This window comes from Haliotis rubra, unplaced genomic scaffold (assembly GCF_003918875.1).
Source record: "Haliotis rubra isolate DU_JTF1 unplaced genomic scaffold, ASM391887v1 Scf632, whole genome shotgun sequence".
Taxonomy (NCBI): Eukaryota; Metazoa; Mollusca; class Gastropoda; order Lepetellida; family Haliotidae; genus Haliotis; species Haliotis rubra.
In genome coordinates, this window is record NW_025767338.1 from 306,845 (window position 1) to 329,107 (window position 22,263).

The following is a 22,263-nucleotide window of genomic DNA, read 5'->3' on the forward strand; positions in this document are numbered from 1 at the left end:
GTTGATTACCATTGCAAGGAGACTGTAATTTGTAAATAAATAGAAACTCTTCTACGTGTTTGTTTTAGTATTTGATTAACATTCTAAAGAAAAATACACAAGTGCTTTCATTAACGTTAATATGTATACGAAGACCTCGACAAGCGGTGACTAATTTACGCCTAAGCGTATAAGCATATTTCAGTCACTTATACCTCTCCAAGGCAGCGCCTACACATACATATAGTCATATATAAGAGTGTTTCAGTCAATTATAGTCCGTTTAAACTTAGTTACTGGTCAGTGTAATCCCACATCAGACACAGATCGCGTTGTCATTGATATTCTTGTGAACATTCATTACTCGCTGGTTACATTAACTGTTGGTACAAAGGCACCCATGTTTGCCGTAAGAAGTGACTCGAGCTTTGAAGCGGACCATCACGTGACCTGGATGGTTGTGTTCGAGTTTAACGTGAGAGAGCGGATTATGCTAATGGAATCAACTACAGGTGGTTTGTCCAGATTATGTACAGATCGCCTTGATTCAGATAGAATATTTCAGTGTTGTTTAATACTTTCTGTAAGTCTGCCTAATGTTCCTGACTCAGATTATATCTAATGCACACAAGAAGGTTGTTTATGCCTGAAGGTTTCATCGTACTTCCAGCATCCTCCACACAGACTCTGACGTGATCCACAGGTAGCTTGCTTCTCTGGGCAGGTATGACATACTGACAGCCTTCTCAAGAAGAAATGAAAGAAATTCTTATTTTTTTCAGTCTTGGCCATCATTGCGGAATGCTTCATCGCATATCAACGTTTGCCACTTCAACCCTCTCCTTAACTTGCAGGGGCGGTGGGGTAGCCTAATAGTAAAGCGTCCGCTTGTCACGCGGAAGACCCGGGTTCAGTTCCCCACATGGATATAATGTGTCAAGCCCATTTCTGGTGTCCCCCGCAGTCATATTGCTGGAATATTTCTAAAAGCGGCATAAAATTAAACTCACTCACTCACTCCTTAACTTGAATGAAATGTGGAACTGGACACAGTGTTACTGTAGCTGACCCACATGAGCTAATACTGGCCAGGGTCCAGATTTTCGAAGCTCTCTTAGCGCTAAGATAGTCGTAAGTTAATGTTAATGTACGGCACTTACGACTATCTTAGTGCTAAGAGAGCTTCGAAAATCTGGGCCCTGATCATTATTATTGTTAAATGTGTGACCTGACATTTCCTTCCATGACAGCGAGGATCGTTGACGATCGCTTATCCTCTGATCCCTTTACAGGACGCCGTAATGTGGCTATAGAATTGTTCAGTGCAACATTACTTCACTCTTACATTTACGAGTTCAAGGATCCTCGAGCTATATTACACACTTTTACCACTTATACCCTGGATTTTTGTGGCTTCAAGTTAGGTTCGAATTACAGGAAGCTGCAATTAGAGAAATCAAATTCAAGCACTTGGAATCACAATCTGCATTCCACGTCTCTCGAACATCCCTTTATCCTTTACTGCCACAAACTCTGCATGGGTTAGCAGGATCACAATGATCTCACAATACAAGGTACATCGATTTATCAAATAGTAGAACAAACCATGCTAACTGGAAAATAATACAAAAAGCGTGCGTACAATAAGTGGTCACGGACTCAAACATCGGCGTGAGCGAGTGAGTTTAGTTTTACGCCGCACTCGGCAATATCCCAGCTATATGGCGGCGGTCTGTAAATAATCGAGTCTGGACCAGACAATCCAATGATCAACAACATGAGCATCGATCTGCGCAATTGGGAACCGATTAAAACATCGGAAGGGGAATGAGTATCTCCTTGGCTTCAAGATCCTGAAAACCCCTTTCAGCTCTGATTGCTTTACATTAAGGGACGACGTCAGCGCCGAATTATAGAACAACTGCGTCAACGGTTTTTACAAACTTCAAATGACCAAAAGAAACCAAAGAAATAATTTGCATCGAATATAAGAAGCATAATCAATATCCGTTGCGTTATTTCAAACTGCGGACACGAATAGCAAGTCAAATAAATAAGCATGGGGTCTGTTTAGGTCAAGCAAATCCAGTAACTGGCGTGCGAACCTTAAAGAAATATTCCTTCATCAAAATACATCTGAAAGTCTGAGAACAAAATGTTTATTTGAGAGAACCTCATACACTATCAGAGTCTGCATATTTCCCCCAGTGTCAAGTACCTCCTGTTATCAGCTGTAGGAAACAATCACCACAAGTGATAATCGTCTGACAAAACAACTAGACATACCTCCACGTCTTCAAATAACACTTGTCGGGACGAATCAAACAATCGGAACACAACGGTATATCAAGTTTTCATTTTAAGAACCTCGGAAATTGTCGGATATGTGTCCTGTGAAGATAAACCACATGACCTTCATTCATTCCTACTAGATGGGAACCTGAATAGTGTGTTCCTTAATCGATTTTGTCTCTTCTTTGTTGGAGATCTCTCAGTTATGGCATTCTATTACAAAATATATCCATATCAATATGAACACCGACATGCTGTGTGGGGGCTTCAGCAGACTACACGACGTGGTGGGTCGTGTGGAATATTTCGGCACAGCCACAGAGGAATATCTTGTGCACCAAAACGTTGGTGGGGAAGTCAGTTTATCTCAACAGGCAGCCGTGGTGGGGAGGGGTGTGTGTGTGTGCGTGTGTGTGCGTGCGTGCGTGCGTGCGTGCGTGCGTGCGTGCGTGCGTATGTGTGTGTGTGCCTGTCATATGTTCTAAACAGGCAGCAAAGGTGAGGGACGCTATTCTGTAACGAATTGCATTGGTCTGTGGTACAACTCAGCTATATGTACGGTCGAGAAGGAGGTGAGGTGAGGTGAAATTGGGTTTAACGTCGTGCTTGAGAATATTTCGCTCCTATGACGACGTGATTGCGTGTGTATGTGTATGTGCGGCTGCTTGTACTAGCCCAGACTTAAGCTGGTTTTATAGTGCTAGCCCACTGAGATACCATGCCGTAATGAAGCATGAATACCCCACTCAGACACATTATACTGACTCCGAGCCGACCAGTCCTTGCTGTGCCCATTAATGCCGAGCGCCAGGCAGGGACCAACAAGTACCACATTTTAACGTCTTTTGGTATGACGCGGTCGGGGATCGAACCTGCGACCTTCCGCTCTCCGGGCGGACGCCGGTCGAGAAGGAACGATTGGACATGATGATATCCACAACTCAGTTCAACTTTCATGATGATTGGTATCGATCCTCTCATGTCATGATTCGAAACTGTATACATGAAACTGAAGACAAGACACACCCTGCCGTCAAACCACCACCATCCGTATCGGAAACGATAAAGTTCTGTGAAGGACTGGAGGAATTTCTCGAGTCGGTTCCAGGTACAAACAACGAACATTTTTCCCACTTGGCAAGCGTCCGTGAATTTGTGGATAAATGTAAGGGAAATTCACAGAAACAAACATTGATGTCAGACTTTTTCCAGAAGTGAGTTCATCTTTTTGTATTAATAAGATTCAAGATGGCGGCATGTACAAGTATATCTATCGATTGCCGAATTGTTCAATATTGAATCATCTTTTTTTTCTACCCTCATAGACATACCTATGTCTCGAATACATCGATAAGCCGAATCTTTTACTTGGTCCCCAGCGATTCGACTCATCGGGATTTGACTGTATATTGCAATTTTTCTGTTAAGCCCACGTGTTCTCATTAACCAGAGTAAGTTCCATACAGGTGCAATAACACAAATTGATTTGTTTAGATCATTGGAAACCTGTGGAAATGACTATTACTTGTTGTGTCATGCTGTGGTATTTATTGCATTAACATGAAGAAGATGGTTAGTTAAATTCCAGTTATTGTAGAATCACTATAAACTCAATCTGGATACCTACACCTCCTTAATCTTAGAATTCCTGAAAGGACCAGTTCAGTCATCCAATCCACACAGGCTCAAGGGTACGAGTCGGAAATATAGCAAGGTCTGAAACCAGAATACACCTCAATAAATCCAATTTGAATGTGCACAAAACACCTCATCCGTCCACACTCAAAGCTATCTGCTGCAGGCTTCAAGAGTTACTATAAACGATATCCTTGTGAGACAAATGACATGGCTAAGTAGGCATAAACAACACATGCTCTTACAACCCATGCACAATTTGATATTAAAACATGTTTGGATTCCAGCTATCAACCAACGCCAATGTTTCTTGCAAAGCCATCGGGCGAATTCTGTAGCAGGGAGATGTTTCCATTACAGATTCTTATCAGTCCTTCAGCCATAGAACCGTTCTTCTCCGATGCCAATGATTACAACACATACGCGGTCTACTTAAAGCCGGGGAAATCACTAAGTGTTTTCTACTCACGTGTGATTTGAGACATGGTTATGTAACACGTGGTCCACATGTGCGCTGTGCACTGGTCTACGCTAATATGAAACAGTCACGAGATGAGCACATCCATGAGATAGGGCCATGTTACAACACAAATATCTTCTCTTTCATCTTCGGAATGGTGTCTGTCAGTGTCCTGGGGTCGATGTGCTCTTGACATATCGGCTGATATGTTGTTTATCTCTTTTAGTACAGGGTTCTTGTGTCGGGCGATTGGCAAGGTAGTGTTTTGTATCAGAGGCGCGGATGGTTGATGGGGGTGAGCTTTCATGTGCACGGAGGGGATATTTAGACGCACTATGGGGGCTGTCTGAAACTCTTATGGAAGATGCCTATACTAAATACGCATTGTAGTTGACAGAAATATTTGAATACATGTTTATTTATTTATATCTCCCTCGAGGGTACAAAAATGATACATTGTAATTTCCATAGGCTGACAAGCTGAAGTTTGAGTATTCACACTCTCTACTTCAAAACAAAAGACACAAGGATACGGTGCGTTTTGAAGCTCACTCTGTCATATTGTGACTGATATAATTTCAAATGATAGCATGAAGAGTTTGGCTTACTTACATGTGTTTTGTGACGTGTACATATAAATGTCGGGATTAACGATTCTTTTAGAGTAATTCAGATACAGTATACATGTAAGTGACCTTGTGTCAGCTTGATCGGGGGTGGGGGTCGGGGTGTGGGTCGGGGTGTGGGTCGGGGGTGTGGGTCGGGGTGGGGTCGGGGGTGTGGGTCGGGGGTGGGGTCGGGGGTGGGGGTCGGGGTGGGGTCGTGAAGCAGGACGTATACGTTGAGCACTTCGGTGAGTCGAGAAACAAGAATATTTGCAATATTCAAAATAATTATATTGCCAAATGTTAACTGGATGTTGCCTCTTCTTGAACAAATTCATTTATGAAAAAAATAAACACAAAGGGTCAAAGCACACATCCCTGACGCACATGTACTGTCACAGGAGAATAACAGGTTGTACGACTATGACCAGCGGGCACAAAGGGCTTATCGCATAAATAAAATGATTATAATACCTTGCTTACGTTTGTACCTGAGCCATGTCTAAGAAATCAACAAACATGCAAAATATTCCCACACTTCTAAAAGAACTTACTTATAGCTTGTAATTGAAACTATTGCTGATAGTGCAATAGCTCCACTGTATCCAGCCTTTTCGTCCACAAGGTGGCCAAGACGTTGCGGCATTGTTGAGATTTTGAGAATATATGTTTGAGAACATGCGTTTGTCCCTAGCTGTAATTGTCTTCAGAATGTATGCAATGGAACAACTTTTGAGAAGTTAGGGAGATCTTTCTCTTCTTCACAGCGAACTAAATAATTTAATAAACAAGAAATAAGGGCATGTTTTGAGGCTCTAGAAATTCACCTATCACATAATCATATACCTTTACAACATTTTTGTGTTTTTATACTTTCTTTATTATTTTTCATTCTGCTTACGACGCTGACCAATACGACCCGACACTAATCTACCCCTATCTTTGCCACAACAGGGGTTTCGCCAAGAATACATTTATCACTTTCAGTTGGGCATGTTTTATCTGGTGTACTATTTCGTTAAGGGCCTTGACACAAATATACTCTCCCAAAAAATAAACGCATCATGAAAATAGCAATTTCATGTAGCAATGAATTAAAACGTGATTCATTTTGCAATAGGTATTGCTCTGTTTATGAGTCCTATGGTGTTTATGTTTTGAAACATCACAACAAAACGCACCATCCGTAAAATACCCGTATTTAACAACATGATTTCAATTTCGGCGTGTAGTGTCACAGAATACACAATTCACATGCAATGCACGTGAAAGTTGGGGATCAGATAGTCTCAATGATGGGTATAAAAGGTTGATCGCTGTCTGTCGATTATTCACTGTATTTGGAATATTGTTGACGAACGCAAAATGCCACGTCTAAGTGAAGCCAACCGTCATATTGCCATTGGTTTGCTTGAAGCCTACCAGTCTCAACGTGCAGTTGCCCGACGCATGAATGTTCACCAAAGCACCTTTTCACGGCTCTGGGAGAGATCGCCGGCAGAATTCGGTAGCAGATGCCCCTCGTAGTGGGCGACCTCGAGCGACCACTGTGGCGCAGGATCGCTACATCCGGGTACATCACCTGCGTCATCGAACAGCTACGGCGACCAGTACCGCTCGACAAATACCCGGATTCAGGTGGCTTTCTGCACAGACCGTCAGGAACAGGTTGAGAGAGGCTGGTTTACGTGCCAGAAGACCTTATTTTGGCCCTATGCTTCGACAACAACATCGTCGACATCGAGTCCAATGGTGCACCAACGTTCAGGCCTGGAACCTACCGAATTGGCGTAGAATCTGGTTCAGTGATGAATCACGATTTCTACTGGAACGACGCGATGGAAGAATGCGGGTGTACAGACGTCGACGTGAACGTTTCGCCGACGCTTGCGTTCCCCAGGTGGACAGATTCGGCCAGGGCAGTGTTATGATGTGGGGAGCGATCACTTGCCGTAGGAGAAGTGATTTGGTGATGATCAAGGGCAACCTGACAGCTCAACGGTACTGTGACGAAATCCTACGCCCACACCTCCTTCCAATCGTTGATTGCCAGAGGGAGTTGTGTCAACAGGACAATGCCAGGCCCCACACAGCACGTCACACTAGAGACTTCCTCCAGAACCACAACATCAATGTGCTCCCCTGGCCCTCAAGATCACCGGACTTAAACCCGATCGACCATCTGTGGGATGCCCTGGACAGACGGGTGCGACGCTGTAACCCTCAGCCCCAGACACTTCAGCAACTCGCACAGGCACTACAGGCAGAGTGGGCTGCGATTGGGCAACACGAGATTTTGAGACTTATTCGTTCAATGACGAGGCGAGGCCGTGCAGTTCTGGATGCCCACGTGGACACACGAGGTATTGACTTCAGCGCCACCACACGTCTCCATGTAACACTCAAACTGACTTTCCTCGAGTTGGTGCCAAAGACGGATAAGTCTGTATTCCCAGTGTGCAATTTCGCTATATTTCATTGACTCATAAAGCCTACAAGATGTTTCAAAATAAACATAAAAATACAGTTGAAATTCCTATATGCGTTTCTTTTTTTTGGAGAGTATATTATTACATCATAGTGACGTGAAAACGTGTCACCTTTGACCTGCCACGGAAACTACGTATTTTGTTTTCAGATGTTCCTATCGAGAGATTATGACATTACCACTTGAATACCTAACTTTAGATCTATTTCGAAACTGAAAATTAGTTCCCTGACATAAAACTAAAGTTAGTGTATAAACGGAGAATATTACCAGAGTGCGTGTGTCTTGCTGAATTTATGACGATTCTAATTTCGAATGCTTATTTTCTGAGCAAATGCACGTACAAGTGTAATAATATCTTTATACCTGTCCTGTACATAAGTTGTAGCGAAGACGTAAAAGCTTAATAGTTACATCGTGAGCTCCTTGAAGTTAATTACCATTGCAAGGAACCTGCAATTTGTAACTAATTAGAATATCTTCTGCATAGGTTTTCAATATTTTATTAACATTCACAAGAAAAACACACACATGTACTTCACTAAGGCAATGAGTACACAGCTCAACGTCTACGCATATTTCAGCCAGCTATACCTCTCCGAGGCAGCGCCTACTAAGAACTACAAAAGAGTGTTTTAGTCAATTAAAGTTCGTGTATAATTAGTTACACTGAACAATATGTGTAGTATCAACTTAGATACGGACTGATCTTGTCATTCTTTGTGACTTCACTGTTAATTCATTCGCTGATTACATCAAGTGTGGTACAAAGGCACCCATGTTTGTCTTGCGATGGGACTGGAACTGGGACCCAACGATTCCAGTGTGAACATAAGTTCATTCAATCACCCACTGGTTTGCCTGGTCCAGATGATGGACAGATCGCCTTGCGTCAGCAGGAATATATTCTATAATATTCTCTGTAAGTCTGCCAAATATCCCTGCATCAAATTCTATCTCATGCACACAAAAAGGTTGTTCATGCCAGAAGGTTTCATCTCCTTCTAACGTCCTTCATACGGCCTCTAACGTTCTCCGCAGGTGTCTTGAATCTCTCTGAAGGTTTGACACACTGACAGCCTTCTCCTCAAATGCCTCATCTCAAGAAGAAATAAAACAAATTCTTAAGTTTTTCAGTCATCTGCATCCTGGTGGAATGTTTCAGTTGTATGTAAACGTGTTCCTCTTCAGCCCCTCATCTTTACCTGTACGACTCGACTATAATAGGGAATGTCCCAATAGTTACTGAAGCTGACTTACATGAGCTAATACCGGTGTTCACTGGTGTTCGTGCTGTCAAACACTGGCGGTAACACATTAAAGGAATCAATCGTAGATACATACCAATCACTATTTATTGTTGGTGCAAGTTGTGACGTCCTGTAGCCTGTTCGGTCCTGTGGAAGAATAGTTCCGAAGTGCCCGTTGTGGGTTGCAAGAGCTGTTTAACTTGTGTGACCTGATTGCTTGTGGCCTTTGTTCCATGACAGCACGGATCTATCTATCTTCTATTCCCTGACTCAGGACGCCGTGATATGGCTGGAGATGCCTCTTGTTTGTTTGTTGCTTATGGGTAACGCCGCATTCAGCAATATTTCAGCTATATGGCGGCGGTCTGTAAATAATCAAGTCTGGACCAGACAATCCAGTGATCAAGAGCATGAGCATCGATCTACACAACCAAGACAGTGAGCCTGACCACCCGATCCCGTTAGTCGACTCTTACGACAAGCGTGGGGTGCTTAAGACCAATTCTAACCCGAATCTTCATGGATCCTAGAGAATTGTTGAGTACGATGTTGGACAACATCCCTTCCCTCACTCATGAACGGCATACTGTAAAATATGGAGTGGAGTCTTGGAGTGGAGCCTTGGAGTGGAGTCTGGAGTATGGAGTATAAGTGCAGTTGTCACTTCTGTAAACACTGATTACTGTCTAGAATATGCCATTAATGGTTCTTCTCAGTTGTCGTTTATACCTCCGGAATCACCGGTTTCAAAAGTAAATATCTTATCATACTCATCTTAGAGATTAGTCTTTCTTTTTTACAGCTCTCGTAGAAATGTTTGTTAATGCTTGCCAGTTTACTCCAAACTTATTAATAAATCGTCACAAATTCGAACTCTGTGCAATTATACTTTCATTTGTAGACAGCAACGTAATCGAGATTGTAAAAATGTTTACATGGCAATCCTTAGCAGCATTCCTTTAGCTCTCTGACATTCTGAGGGCAGATCGTATCAGTGATGTGTTTGCTCTAATCTGTCACAGTCCAGTGGACTGCCCATACATAACCTGACAGAAAGTCAAGATTTTCAAAGCCCTAGAGAGCTGATGAAACTCACTATCAATCAGCTTGCAAAATATTCTGCATGATCCAAACAAAACAAACTCGGTCACCTAAATATTTACATTAAGACTCCATTCCGAGACTCCACTCCAAGACCCCACTCCAAGACTCCACTCCATGTTTTACAGTATGCCCTCATGAATCACACTATATTTAAAAGAAACTTTGTTAACTAGAATTCCATCATTCTCGATCATGATGGAATATAGATTATTACGATTTACAACCTGTATATCGTTGTGCTTTGAATTTGGTTCGAATGACAGGAAGCTAAAACTAGAGAAATCAAATTCAAGTTCTGTACGGTCTTACAATCTGCATTTCGCTTTTCTCAAACAACCCTTCATCCCTTACACTCACACCCATGGGCTTAGTGGGATAACATTGTACATGTACTCAAGACTGTATACAAGATACATCTGGAAAAGGAGTACGTCCAATAAGCTACCATGGACTAAAAACATCGGGAGTTGGAAGGTGATGAGTGAGTATCTCCTTGGCATCAACATGTTACCGGGATCCTGAAAATTCCCCTCATTGGGGTTTCATCTCCGAATGGTTTACGTTTCGGGAAAACATTCTAAGAAGACGCCACGTCTCTCGTGTCAGCGCTGAATTATAGACCAACGGCGTGAACAGTTTTAGCCAACTTCAAATGACACAAAGAACCAACCTGTACACAAAGAAATAATTTGGCAACGAAACTAAAGACGCATAATTAATCTCCGTGTCATTATTTCAAACTCCGGACACGAATCGCTAGTCAAATAAATAAGCACTGGGTCGGTTAAGGTAAATCAAATCCTGTAACTGGCATGTGACTGGGCCATGTTACCACACAAATATCTTCTCTTACTTCTTTGGAATGGTGTCTGTCAGTGTCCTGGGGTCGATGTGCTCTTGACATATCGGCTGATACGTTGTTTATCTCTTGTAGTTCATGGTTCTTGTCCTTGGTAAGGTGGTGTGTTGTATCAGAGGAACGGATCGTTGATAGGGGTGAGCTTTCATGTGCACGGGGGTGATATTTAGACTCACTGGGGCTGACTATAATGCAGCTTTTTATATTAAGAATTGTAGCAGCCTGTATTGTAGGAAAACAATTCATAGCATTTTCGCAAGTTCAGAAGCTCACCTTTATCAGAAACCGTCAAGTTTGAGTTAGTTTCGCTGACTGTAGTGGTAAAAAAATGGTATAGCACGTTCAGGAACTCACCTTTGTTTGACGAATTTTCGATATTTTGTCTTAAATGAAAAAAATGCATGTACCAATACATATCTTGTTCACTGGGATAAGGAATAGTGGGCACTACTAGTTTCCAACACGTGCTTTACTGGTGATTCATATTCGCTATTTGGTGATGAGAATTTATACACATACAGTCATGTAGAATTAATTGGTAAGGGGATACTGTTTACACCACAGCCGTTACTTTCTTAACTGTATCGGGTAGATCTAGAAACAGCAGGATCAACAGCTGTTTGTGGTCGAGTTTTGCTGAAGAACATTTTGTTTTTAGTTACTGCGTATATTAAATACTATGAACTGATTTCTGTCTTCGTTCGGTCGTGTAGTACTTTCATCTGACTGGCCACAGTATGTTGTCCGTTCCTGGAGATTCCAACACACTATGCATTGATGCATGCATTGAACAGGGGAACATGCATACGTGGTTGATGTAGACGAAACCCTCAAAACATTTAATGAGCCAATTTGGTGTTTAAAGACATCTACCGGCGTGAAGTTGGGGTGACCCTGGAACGATGCAGTTCTGTGATGTTTACCTCTTTTGACAAACGACCCGAGAAGATCCGGGTGAGAATTGGTCTCTATGGCGGAGGTCTCTAAATAATCCAGTCTAGATAGACAATCCAGTGGTTGACATAATCGATCATCAATGACATATCCATGTGTCAACCAAGTCAGCTAACCTGGCCATCCGATCCCGCAAGTCGCCTCTAACGACATGCATGGGTTGCTGAAGATCAGTTGTAACGGGGAACTTCATCGGTCACTGCCACAACATAAGCTGACAAGCCGTGATTGAACTAGGGTATGGTCAAAGCGCCACTAAAGGTCACATAACCCCTAGGGGGGTACAAATACATAAATCACTAACTGACATCGTTATAAATGAAACCCCGTCATTAAAACTACACATTTCGACCTTTAATTGACTTAAATCGACCTTTTTGACAACAGTGCACAATTCTCACCCGCGAACGAAATTTCAACCAATCAGAGCGGCGCGCCTCTGTGACGTCATATGAGGAATAGCTTTGAGGGCCGATGCAGAATTCATCTACATTTTAGGGGTTAAATTATCTTGTTTACAGGCTTGTATAAACCTGAAATCGTGACAATTGTTGTGGAAAATGAAAGCTATATGTTCTCACAATCTACTGTCATTCAATTTTGTCTCCTGCTTTGCCTAGTTTCCGAGTTACAACTTGTTTTCATAGACGATTCTGTCAAAATCGATTGGTGTCGTTCGGCCCTATTTGTATAATGACTGATCCAAATTGATCCCATTTCTGTGTTTTTTTACCTCGATATTTAATCATGTCATGTAAAAATCTGTTTGTATTCTCAAAACAGTGTCGGCCCATAAGTTTTCACATGCAATACAGCAATTAATACTCCCTTGTTGTAACCCGTGTTAGGTGGTATAAGCCTACACATGTTATTTGTCATCATTCACTTGATGGTCAGTTAATGAATTTATAACAGGTATAATTAGTGGTAACACACTTAGATTACCCGACAAAGGTTCCCATTTGGCATTTCTTGTGTCTGGAGTAAACATTCAACATTATAAACATCGATCAGAGGATTAACCGATAACACGCTGATTGATTAATTACTTTTATCTTACACAGCGGAATTGTCAAAAGGTAGTGTTTATGTATGTAGATTTACTAATCTATACTGAATACACTCTGTCGTGTCGGTGTCTGCGTAAAAACAACGTCCTTCTTTCAAAGGATTAACCGGCAATACATTGATTGATTGCCCATTATTGGCTAACTAAATTACTGTTTTTAAAGAAAGGCGGAAATTATGCAATTAGTTGCCAGGTGTGCTATCTTGGGTGACCAATGAGACTATACACCAATACCTGAAAAGATTTATCACTTTTTCGTATATTAAACTGTTAAAAGACACATCATTTGGAACAGTTTTGTGGATATTGATGGATACATTCCTCGAACAAGGTAATGGCCTGATATTGTTCCTATAACTTTAGTCTGTTTTAATTTTAATATTTGCATTTTGTTTTTATTCATTTGTCGTAGCATTCAACAGAATCATTGTTTTCGCCGTGAAGTGTAATGAGACAGACAACATGCACTAGGGTGTGTGTGCGAATTGTGATTCACATTGGCAAACTATAAAATGTCTAGATATTACAGTTCTGTTATATATTCACTATAAGTATCAGCAGATCGTCAGCTTTTTATTTAGTTTCAAAATGCATACAAGTGTGATAATAAACTAATTAGGATTACAAGACCAAATATAAAGACGCACATTGACTAGTAGAAAGAAATTTATCGCGCAGTATTGTGACTTCGACCCCCACCTCGCTTCCGTGGAAGAAATCGTTATGTTATAAGTTGTGTCATGCAAAATCCGTTTGGTTATGATTCCAATACATATTTAACTACGAGTAGAAAGTAGTCTTGATTTTCTAACTTGATGAAAACAAACTATAATCTCATTAATTCTAACATTAATTTTTTTATTTTTTAAAATGGCGGCGCCCTGTCGGGAACATCCGCCAGTCTGAGGATAAATGGTATTTAGGTTTGTTTTCACCGAGTTACAAATCAAAACTACTTTCTACTGGTAGTAAAAATATGTATTTTATTGATGGCCAATAGGATTTTGCATGACATAGCGTATATCATAACAATTTCTCTCGTGGCAGCGAGGTGGGTGTCAATATAATACTACTTACAATATTATTGTTACTTCGACCACAACCTCACTTCCGAGGAAGAAATCGTTATGTTACAAGTTGTGTCATAGAAAATCTTTATGGTCATCAATCATATGCATATTTTACTACAACTAGTAAGTAGTTTTGATTCTTTAACTTCCGTGAAGCGATCTGAACACAAGTAAGATATCGTTTCAGGCTTCCACAACGCTCGCTTCGCACTCACAAACATAACCCATTTAGCACGAACTGCGGGGTCCTGTGGAAATCTGTGCATGGGGACACCATCGCCCGACCCTAGGAGCAATTGACGACAAAGCAACGATTCGGCATGTCGTCGTTGATGTCGAGAAATCATCAAAATGATGAGCGTGCTACACATTTTCTATACAACTAACTGAAAATCGTTCCTCATATGACGTCACTGCAGTGCTCTGGCGACAGAGTTACGTAACCTGTCTGTGGTTTCGTTGGCGGGCGAGAGGGAAGCAGGCGACTTTTTGGCCACTTTTAATCGCTCGGTATTAATTAACCACAAGTTTTTAAAGAATAAATTTGGTGTTCCGCATAAGACTAACCACAAATCTTTCATATGTAATGGTTAAAAGAGTAACAAAAAACAAAGTTTATTGGTTCTTTAAACACAACCTACTCAAATACCTAGAAAACCCTTCATAACGAAAACCACCACTTCATGCATCTTGAGAGTGAAGTAAATTCCTTTCAGTTTCTTGTATGACACAGGTAATACACCGTCACAGCAATTAGCACCTGGATGATTCGTGTTTAGAATTTCTATTTATAGCTATAAACAGGAAGTGATGCTCAAATGGTTTCACAGGTATGCGTGGTAAATGCTTTCCAGCATATTCTATCTATGTTTTCTGAATCTGGTTGAAGTATAACAAGGTAAGTATTTACAGAATTCAGCTGCAGATATATAGGCATTCGTGTGTGTTTATTTTAGAATATCAAATAGCAGTGGAACCAATATTGCAGAACTATTCTCTTACCGTGAAGAGTATTATGAGAATAAGAAAATCACCCAGTTCTTATATATTTATAAAAAATATTTGGAAGGAGCGGATTTTTTTAAGATTTTCAAAATGTATTGAGGTAATACATACCACGTTATGAATGCTAAGCTTTGACTGAAATGTTTGTTGTGGAATCCGAGAAACGTGTTGACCTCTCAGGTGAACAGGTATAGTATGTTTTGGACTGAGTTGAAATATGATGCCGCGTCGACCGTATTTCAGCCATTTTGTGACTTATGTACTTATGTGTTATTTAAAGTGAGAAAAATATTCGGCTTAAAAATACAGAAACGTTAGAACGAGCAGTACACAGAACACTTCACGATGTTTCTCTATATAGTAAAGCTGCACTGAATACATGGCGCTGGTGAAACTCGTGGCGAGCAATGTGAGTAACGGGATTTGGGTGGTTGGACTCACTGACTTGGTTAATGAATGTCATCGTAACCAATTTTCGTAGACTGTTGGTCATGAAGTCAATCACAGGGTTGTCAGGTCGAGACTCGATTACTTTAAAAAAATACTGATTACAGCTGGAATACGGATGATGGAAAATCTTCACTAGTACGGTTTCCAGCTCGAAAGATTAATATATTTTGGCACGATCTAAAATATAAGTACTCACACCTCAAAGCAGGTGTCTTACAAAATGAATCGTTATGCATTTGGCGTTAGATTATGACGCATGCTCTTTGCTGAAATATATAAAGTGCAAAGCAGATTCAAATCGGGGATCTATAAGGAAAAGCACTACTAAACAGCTCGTAGCTCTGCAAGTCAAAACGTTTATAAGGGGCAGCAGAGAATACTGTTACATCCGCTAGGTTTTAATATGCTTGCAATATTGATTCACATATTATAACCTTCTGGTGAATCGATCCCGCCTTCGGGGTGACGAGTGAACACTCTAACCACAAGGCTATAGGTCTTTGGAACAAAATAAACAAAAAAATGGATTATCCGAGATTGTATTAAAGGTAACTTTTATAGTGTTAGACTGGCACCTGAGCTAACAAACTCATGGATTCCCATCCGTGTTGTTCAACACCTGGTCAGTAGACTTCATATTACCGAGCCAAGCTGGCATTTCGTCTGTAACTGCTGCAGAAATGTACATTGGTGATACATCCTGCTGTGCCGACTTGGAAACATGGGGCATGTGTGTGATCTGTATATAATCTTCTGAAACAGTTACCTATGTGGCTGGCTCATGCTGGATGTTGGTTTGTTGTTTAACGCCCCACTCAGCAATATTCAAACTATATGGCGGCAGTCTATAAATAGTGGACTAGACAATCCAGTGATCAACAGCAAGAGCATCGATATAGGCAATTGGGATACGATGACATGGGTCAGCGAGCTTGACCATCCGATCCCGTTAGTCCTTCTTAAAAGTACTGGTTGCTTAAGACCAATTCTAACCCGGATCTTCAAGGATCTTGGTGCAGAGAAGGCGTCAGTCTCCAATTACTCAAGGCTCTCAAGAGGGAACGGGGTGTCACAAGTAAATTTGGGACCTTTAGCCAGGAACCTTTCGGCTTTCTAGTAAAAAACACATGCGAAGAACGGACAAGCTGTCCAAAATCATGAATATACGATCGCAAAATGTCTGTCAGAGAAACACGGTGACCACCGGTACTGCCTTTCTTCACAAATAGTAAAAACGGGGTTATGCAGTCCCAGTTGTGTATACAACATTTTTTTTAATTTAAGCACCATTACGATAAGCAACAAGGTTTTAATTTTGATTAAGCAGCTGTTCGTTTATTGACATTTAAGATTAATCTTTTGCGATATGATGTGCATCTTACGGACACGGCAGTATGTTTTCGTTGTTTAACACGAAGCCAGAACCCATACATTAAATGAGGATTGGATGGTCACCTTTGGTGAATTGGCTGTCTGAAAAATAGTAACAGTAAAATGTTGCCGACAATAATGTCACAGCAAATAAACATTAACACAACACAGGCATTAAATGCAGTTTATTTTCAAATAGATTACACATTACACAGCCTTGTACATAGACTGTTATTGAAGTGACCAGTACAATCATTGCATGTTACAAGTAAGACTTTTCGCATATCACAGTCAGTCTAGGGTATTAAACAAACACATTATGGAAACTCACTGAAGAAGTAATACTGTTGACAAACCTGATCTCTACAACAATTTCACAAAGACTTTGGTTGGTTTGTTGAATTACACCAAACTCAGCAATATTCCAGCTATTTGGCAGCTCACAAAAGCACACACTGACCTGTATATATAATATCTATGTAATTATAATATTACCCATTTCCTTTGTAATTTACACATTTACATGTATGTACATGATATATATATTTTTTTTACAGTCACAGTGATAGAAAAAGTAAACTTAAAATTTGCTGAGCTTCTGCTTATTACACACAAATGCCTACAGATCAATAAACCAGTAATACAGGAAGCCATGAAGGTCAAGATCCACTTGCACAAAGCGATTTTAGAACTATGATGCTCCCTATGATAAAGTATAGGAGATACAATCACCTTTGCGATAAGATAGCTTTGTGCAAGTGGACCCTGGTTTACAATTGGTCCTCGGCAATGCTTGTTGTAAGATGCAGCTAACGGACTTGCTGATCATACATGCTGACCTATCCTCGTGAAGCAATCACTGCATTGTCTGGTCCAGATTCAGTTTTTTACAGACCTCTATCTTAAAGCAGCATTAAACAAACAAAAATAGTCGCATTAAAAGAAATATATACTGTTCAATGAAAATATCAAAACCGTTGTTAAAATAGAGTAAATGTTGTTTTATGCCTGAGTAAGCAATATTCAAGTTATTTCACACAAGCCGGTAAATAATCTAATCACAGCCAAGGAAACCAAAGGTTGACAGTATAAGCATCACAATCACAATCCCTTTGTCAGTCAACTATTATAACAAGCATCATCTAAAGTGAAGATAAGCATGCCCTGCAATATGGAAAAATAATCATATCTTTTAAGATACTAAGACACAAACATCTTTCTCGTCATTTCCCACTTTCTTCAAAACAAATCACATCAAAATAACAAGCGTGGCTTCAAAATCAGAAAAACTGTCAATGTTTATATAGATCAAATGATACAATATTTACAATAAATGGTTAAAACAGAGATCTGTATCATGATTATTCTGGATAAATAACTCTGTACGTCAAGTTGATCCTTGGACCCCTGTCGTGATACTCCCTAGGAACCCGATGCTGAAACAGTGATACACACATGAAAACAAGACTGAGCAACTCATCTCATTGATAGATACATGATGCTTGCTGAATGAGTGAGTGACAAAGTGAGACGTTTTCAGTTTTCTGAGGACTTGAAAATTTAGTAGTGGAGGCCATTAACATATCTGCCTCTGGAGCTGACAGACAAAGTATCCAAACCAAGGCTTCATTTCTAATGAAGCTATGTCTAATTTCAAAATGGGCATTTAAAAAGTGTCCTTTTTAATACAACATCATCCCACACTAATTAGCATAAAGCCATGGTCTGTTCCAAATAAGTCGACTTGGACTTAGAAAAAAGCCACATTGCTCATTTCTGCACTAATCTCTCCTCAGTAAAGTCCGATATTTACCTTTCCTATCTCCCTACCACCGAGACTGTAGTTTGGCCGAACTTAGTTTAACAGATATTTCACATATTAACTACATAAATTGTGGATATAAATGTGAAAAAAAGAAGGTTTTTTTCTATTTCCGACAGTACTTTAGTGCTCCTTCACCTGATGAAGGAGTAAGAATATACTCTGAAACATCATGTTACAGAAGTTGACATCTAAACATTTTGACCTTTATTGCAAAACATAGATGTTTCAATCACTTACATTTTACATTTGAAATTAAACGTGAGTTTTCGGATGTCACACTTGGTTTTGAATCCAAATTAACAGTGTTACATCAGCACGTGACATGGACCTAATCTGTCTACACGCTCGATCTATAATTCTGTTTCGGTGAGTGGCTCCCTGATGACAAAATTAAATGCAGAAGCCAAGGTTAGAACTGAACTCAAAAGCTGTACTAGCTTGTATTTTAGTTGTATTGTTGAAACAATGGGAAATTTGTACTAGCCCACAGGTATTTGTTCCTGCCTCAGGCTGATAGGCTAGAGTTAAATTCTAACCAATAACAGCTGATCTCAAAAATAGCCACCAAATGACTTACATGCCAGTCGTCCTGTGTGGCTCCCTCCATGATGAGCAGAGATCCTGGGGAGAGGGGCACACGGATCAGCTGAGACAAGGCAGGATCCTCACCCTGAGGGGCACAAACAACACCAACATTAGAATAGTTTCTAGGGTAACAAAAGAGTATCAGTTTCAAATGTGTGAAATAAATCAGATGATCATGATGATGGAAAAAAGTATTTCTTTTAGACACAAACAAAAGGTTTACACACAATGTGATCATTTTATTTCATAATGACCAGCTCTTACAACAAAGTTATTACCTCCCTTTACAGACAGGTCTATGCAAAGTTTAGAAAGAGTAATTCAACATGCTCAAAACGTGTCTAATTAAAACTATGCATATTTTGAACCTCTTTATTGTAGGTTGCTCTGTTCTTTAATCACAAGAGTCTTCAAATAAATGAAACTTTTTTTCAGACCAATAATTCGACTCCTGCTTTGGAGAAAGACAAACTTCACAGGACTTGACAGAGAATACTTGCAATATTACAGTCACAATTAGAACTGACTAGAAAGTTTATTTTGCCATTTTTAGTTTCTAGGAGACAAGTTGGCAGCTTCCTATGCATACTTGATCACTTCGATCAATTTTCATATTGTAATGAAAACATGTACAAAATTCTAAGAAAAATAAACAAACATTCCCAGGTGCTTACTTGTGCAGGTTTCTTTCTCAACTCAAAGTTCCTGACATCTCCGAAAGACAATGAAGCTATGGTAGGATTTTCCCCAAGTGACTTTTCATCATCAGCATGCCAGGCAACGCTGTCATGTCCGTCTCGGTACAGGTTGGCTAGGACAGAGTTGAAAGTCAGACCGGTCGCTTCCTCCAGGTGCTGCTTCAACAGCCTCATCACGGCAGGCCACTGGCAGGAGACAAGCGCATGTGTAGTTATAGGCGCTGATCACGACATTTGCTGGTCTATACTAACATCATGAAAAATAGTTGGGTTTTTCTAAGGAAATGTATCTCTAAAAATTAAATCAATATGCTGCAATGAAGATGTCCAAGTGTAAGAAACAGAGTCATTGTATGCTACTGTGGTAGGTGAATATTTGCACAGTCAGCATAATTGCAGCAAATAGACAGTATTTAGTTCCAATTTTAATTCATAAAGGTATATTCAGCAGTAGAACCTGTCAAATAAATGAATGATATTTAATTTGTGACTCAGTGTCACTGTATTTGACTGTTTTACTAGCTGTAAGAAAATGCAATCTCCATGCACTGTAGAAATGGTAGCCTACATCTTTGTTAACATCCAGTTTAACGCCTGAGTAGGAGTAGGACAGGTCCCCAAACCATGCAGTGAGCCGAGGCTGCAGGTACTGTTCCCCGTTGTAGGAATCAGATCGTTGCCGCCAGGGACACTCCTCAAACAGCTGATCAAACATTCCTTTGGCCTCCGTCGGATCAATAAAACATGGGAAATACCTCAGTCTGAAAGCAGATTACAAGTAACTGCACTAATCATAGCAATTGATCCCTTCTATTCAAATTTATATATACAAAATAGGTTGAAAATACATGTCAATTTTTTTAACATAAAATACCAATGATTATTGTGATGAGGGTTGATTTACCAAGCTGGAATAGGCCCAAAATGACGTTAAGCATCTTGTCTGCTGGTATAAGTATTGAATACATTCACTGTATTTAACCATGTTAACTTTTTCTTGGATAGACATTTTTAACCAGGATCACAGGTCCTATAAACATGTGTGCAAATCATTAAGCAAATACAAAAATGTGCATTAACATACTACCCTCAATTTCTACTAACCATGCTATCAAACATACAATTCAATTTGTGCCTCGAAGAATGTAGTATGCAATATGGAATCTGATGTAAATTTGAAATTAGTCAAATTTTGGTTAGGAAATATCTTTGACAGTTTTGTCTGTGATTTTTCTGTCATTTCCATTTACTAAAAAAAGGAAACAATTAGTATTCTGGAACATATTCTTAAAACAATAAATGTAATCAATTACCTAGAAACTCCAGATGGCCCACTGCTAATGTCATAAACTCCAGCTTTCCTGAAACAAGTTCAATCATTTTGTTGTAAGAATGCAGTGAGTTAGTTTGGATATACATCTCTTTTGTTTTATTCCAGCCATATCAACTGAATACAAAGAATAGGCTTCACACATTGTCCCCCATATCATTTCTACCTTGAAAGTTTAGTTTATGGGGCACCTGGCTTAAAAATACTTTAATCACATGAGTAGGGACACCTAGTTAGATATCCTTTAGTGTAGGGCAGGACTGAAGCCCTGGAACCTCTCCAGGATTCAAGCTGCCTTATGTGCTCACTCATCCAAATAATCTCCATCATCAGAATAGATTACTTCAACTGATTTGAGATCTGGACTTCATGTAACACACTTATAAAACCATATTCACTTACGTAATAACTTGATCTGGCGGTTTCTGCCTAATCTGAAAAATTATTAAAAATGCTTACTGTATTGATGATAATGCTTCTTTTTCTGTGAGACAACAATAAACATGACACAGTTGAGTTGACATGTACAGTTTAAAGTGATGTACTAAAGCTTCATGGACAGCTGTAATTTGATCAACCTCAATGTTTGTTGTTCAAAGCCAGATGCTGCAACACTAAACTTGCTAAAGTTTCAAACATTTTCATACTGGAATGTTAGTAGAAGGCAGGACCAGACAAACCAGTGATAGACATTAGATATAAGCAACGATCCACGCCACCATTGGAATCAGACTTACAAGAAATCCTATCTACCAGGGAGACCCCCCCCCCCAATTATTTTTTTTAAATTAACTATTGATACAAGGGCAGTGGCCCATTCTAAATTCAGAAAATGACTAATAATCCTGAAAATGCCCATTGTTAAAGTTCTCTACCCCAATCCCTGCCCCACACACCGCTTTACCTCGTCAGTCTCCTCGAAAACAAACTTCTTTTCTGGGCTTTGAGAACCTTGGTCGATATTTTTACCCATCCATGCTGGTCCTGATGGCATTTTAGGTTTATCTCTGTCAGATCTTACATTGGATACTGATGGCGGGGCCCAGCCACCCTGTACACGAGCCCTCCTTCTCTTGTCAGCGTTCATTGTTTTTCCGCTATAGACTTGTCCGTGTTTTGTTACTCACAGGCGGCCATATTTGACACCGGAAATAGTTTAAAAGAGTGATTGCTCCGGAAAGTCGAAAGGTTGTATTTCATATTGTAACTAGTTAGGATAGGAAACATTACTTAA

At 40.1% G+C, this 22,263-nt stretch overlaps 1 protein-coding gene across 2 annotated transcripts; it reads right to left on the reverse strand.

The window, feature by feature from the left end:
- Positions 1–940: 940 nt before the first annotated feature.
- Positions 941–22,168, reverse strand: LOC124256624 (alpha-ketoglutarate-dependent dioxygenase alkB homolog 3-like). 2 transcript variants are annotated; one of them, XR_006893012.1, is made up of 9 exons: positions 21,934–22,168; positions 21,432–21,463; positions 21,013–21,060; positions 20,268–20,460; positions 19,676–19,885; positions 18,994–19,086; positions 17,697–18,027; positions 9,265–9,271; positions 941–951 (listed from the first exon to the last, which is right to left on the reverse strand). XR_006893012.1 is itself a non-coding variant. In XM_046690598.1 (7 exons), the coding sequence occupies exons 1-7, from the start codon at positions 22,114–22,116 to the stop codon at positions 17,953–17,955; spliced, it is 834 nt and encodes a 277-aa protein (XP_046546554.1). In that variant the 5' UTR covers positions 22,117–22,168; the 3' UTR covers positions 17,573–17,952. The 2 variants fall into 2 exon arrangements, 1 of the variants encoding a protein (XP_046546554.1); XM_046690598.1 differs by lacking the exons at positions 941–951; positions 9,265–9,271 and having other exon boundaries at positions 17,573–18,027.
- Positions 22,169–22,263: the final 95 nt, after the last annotated feature.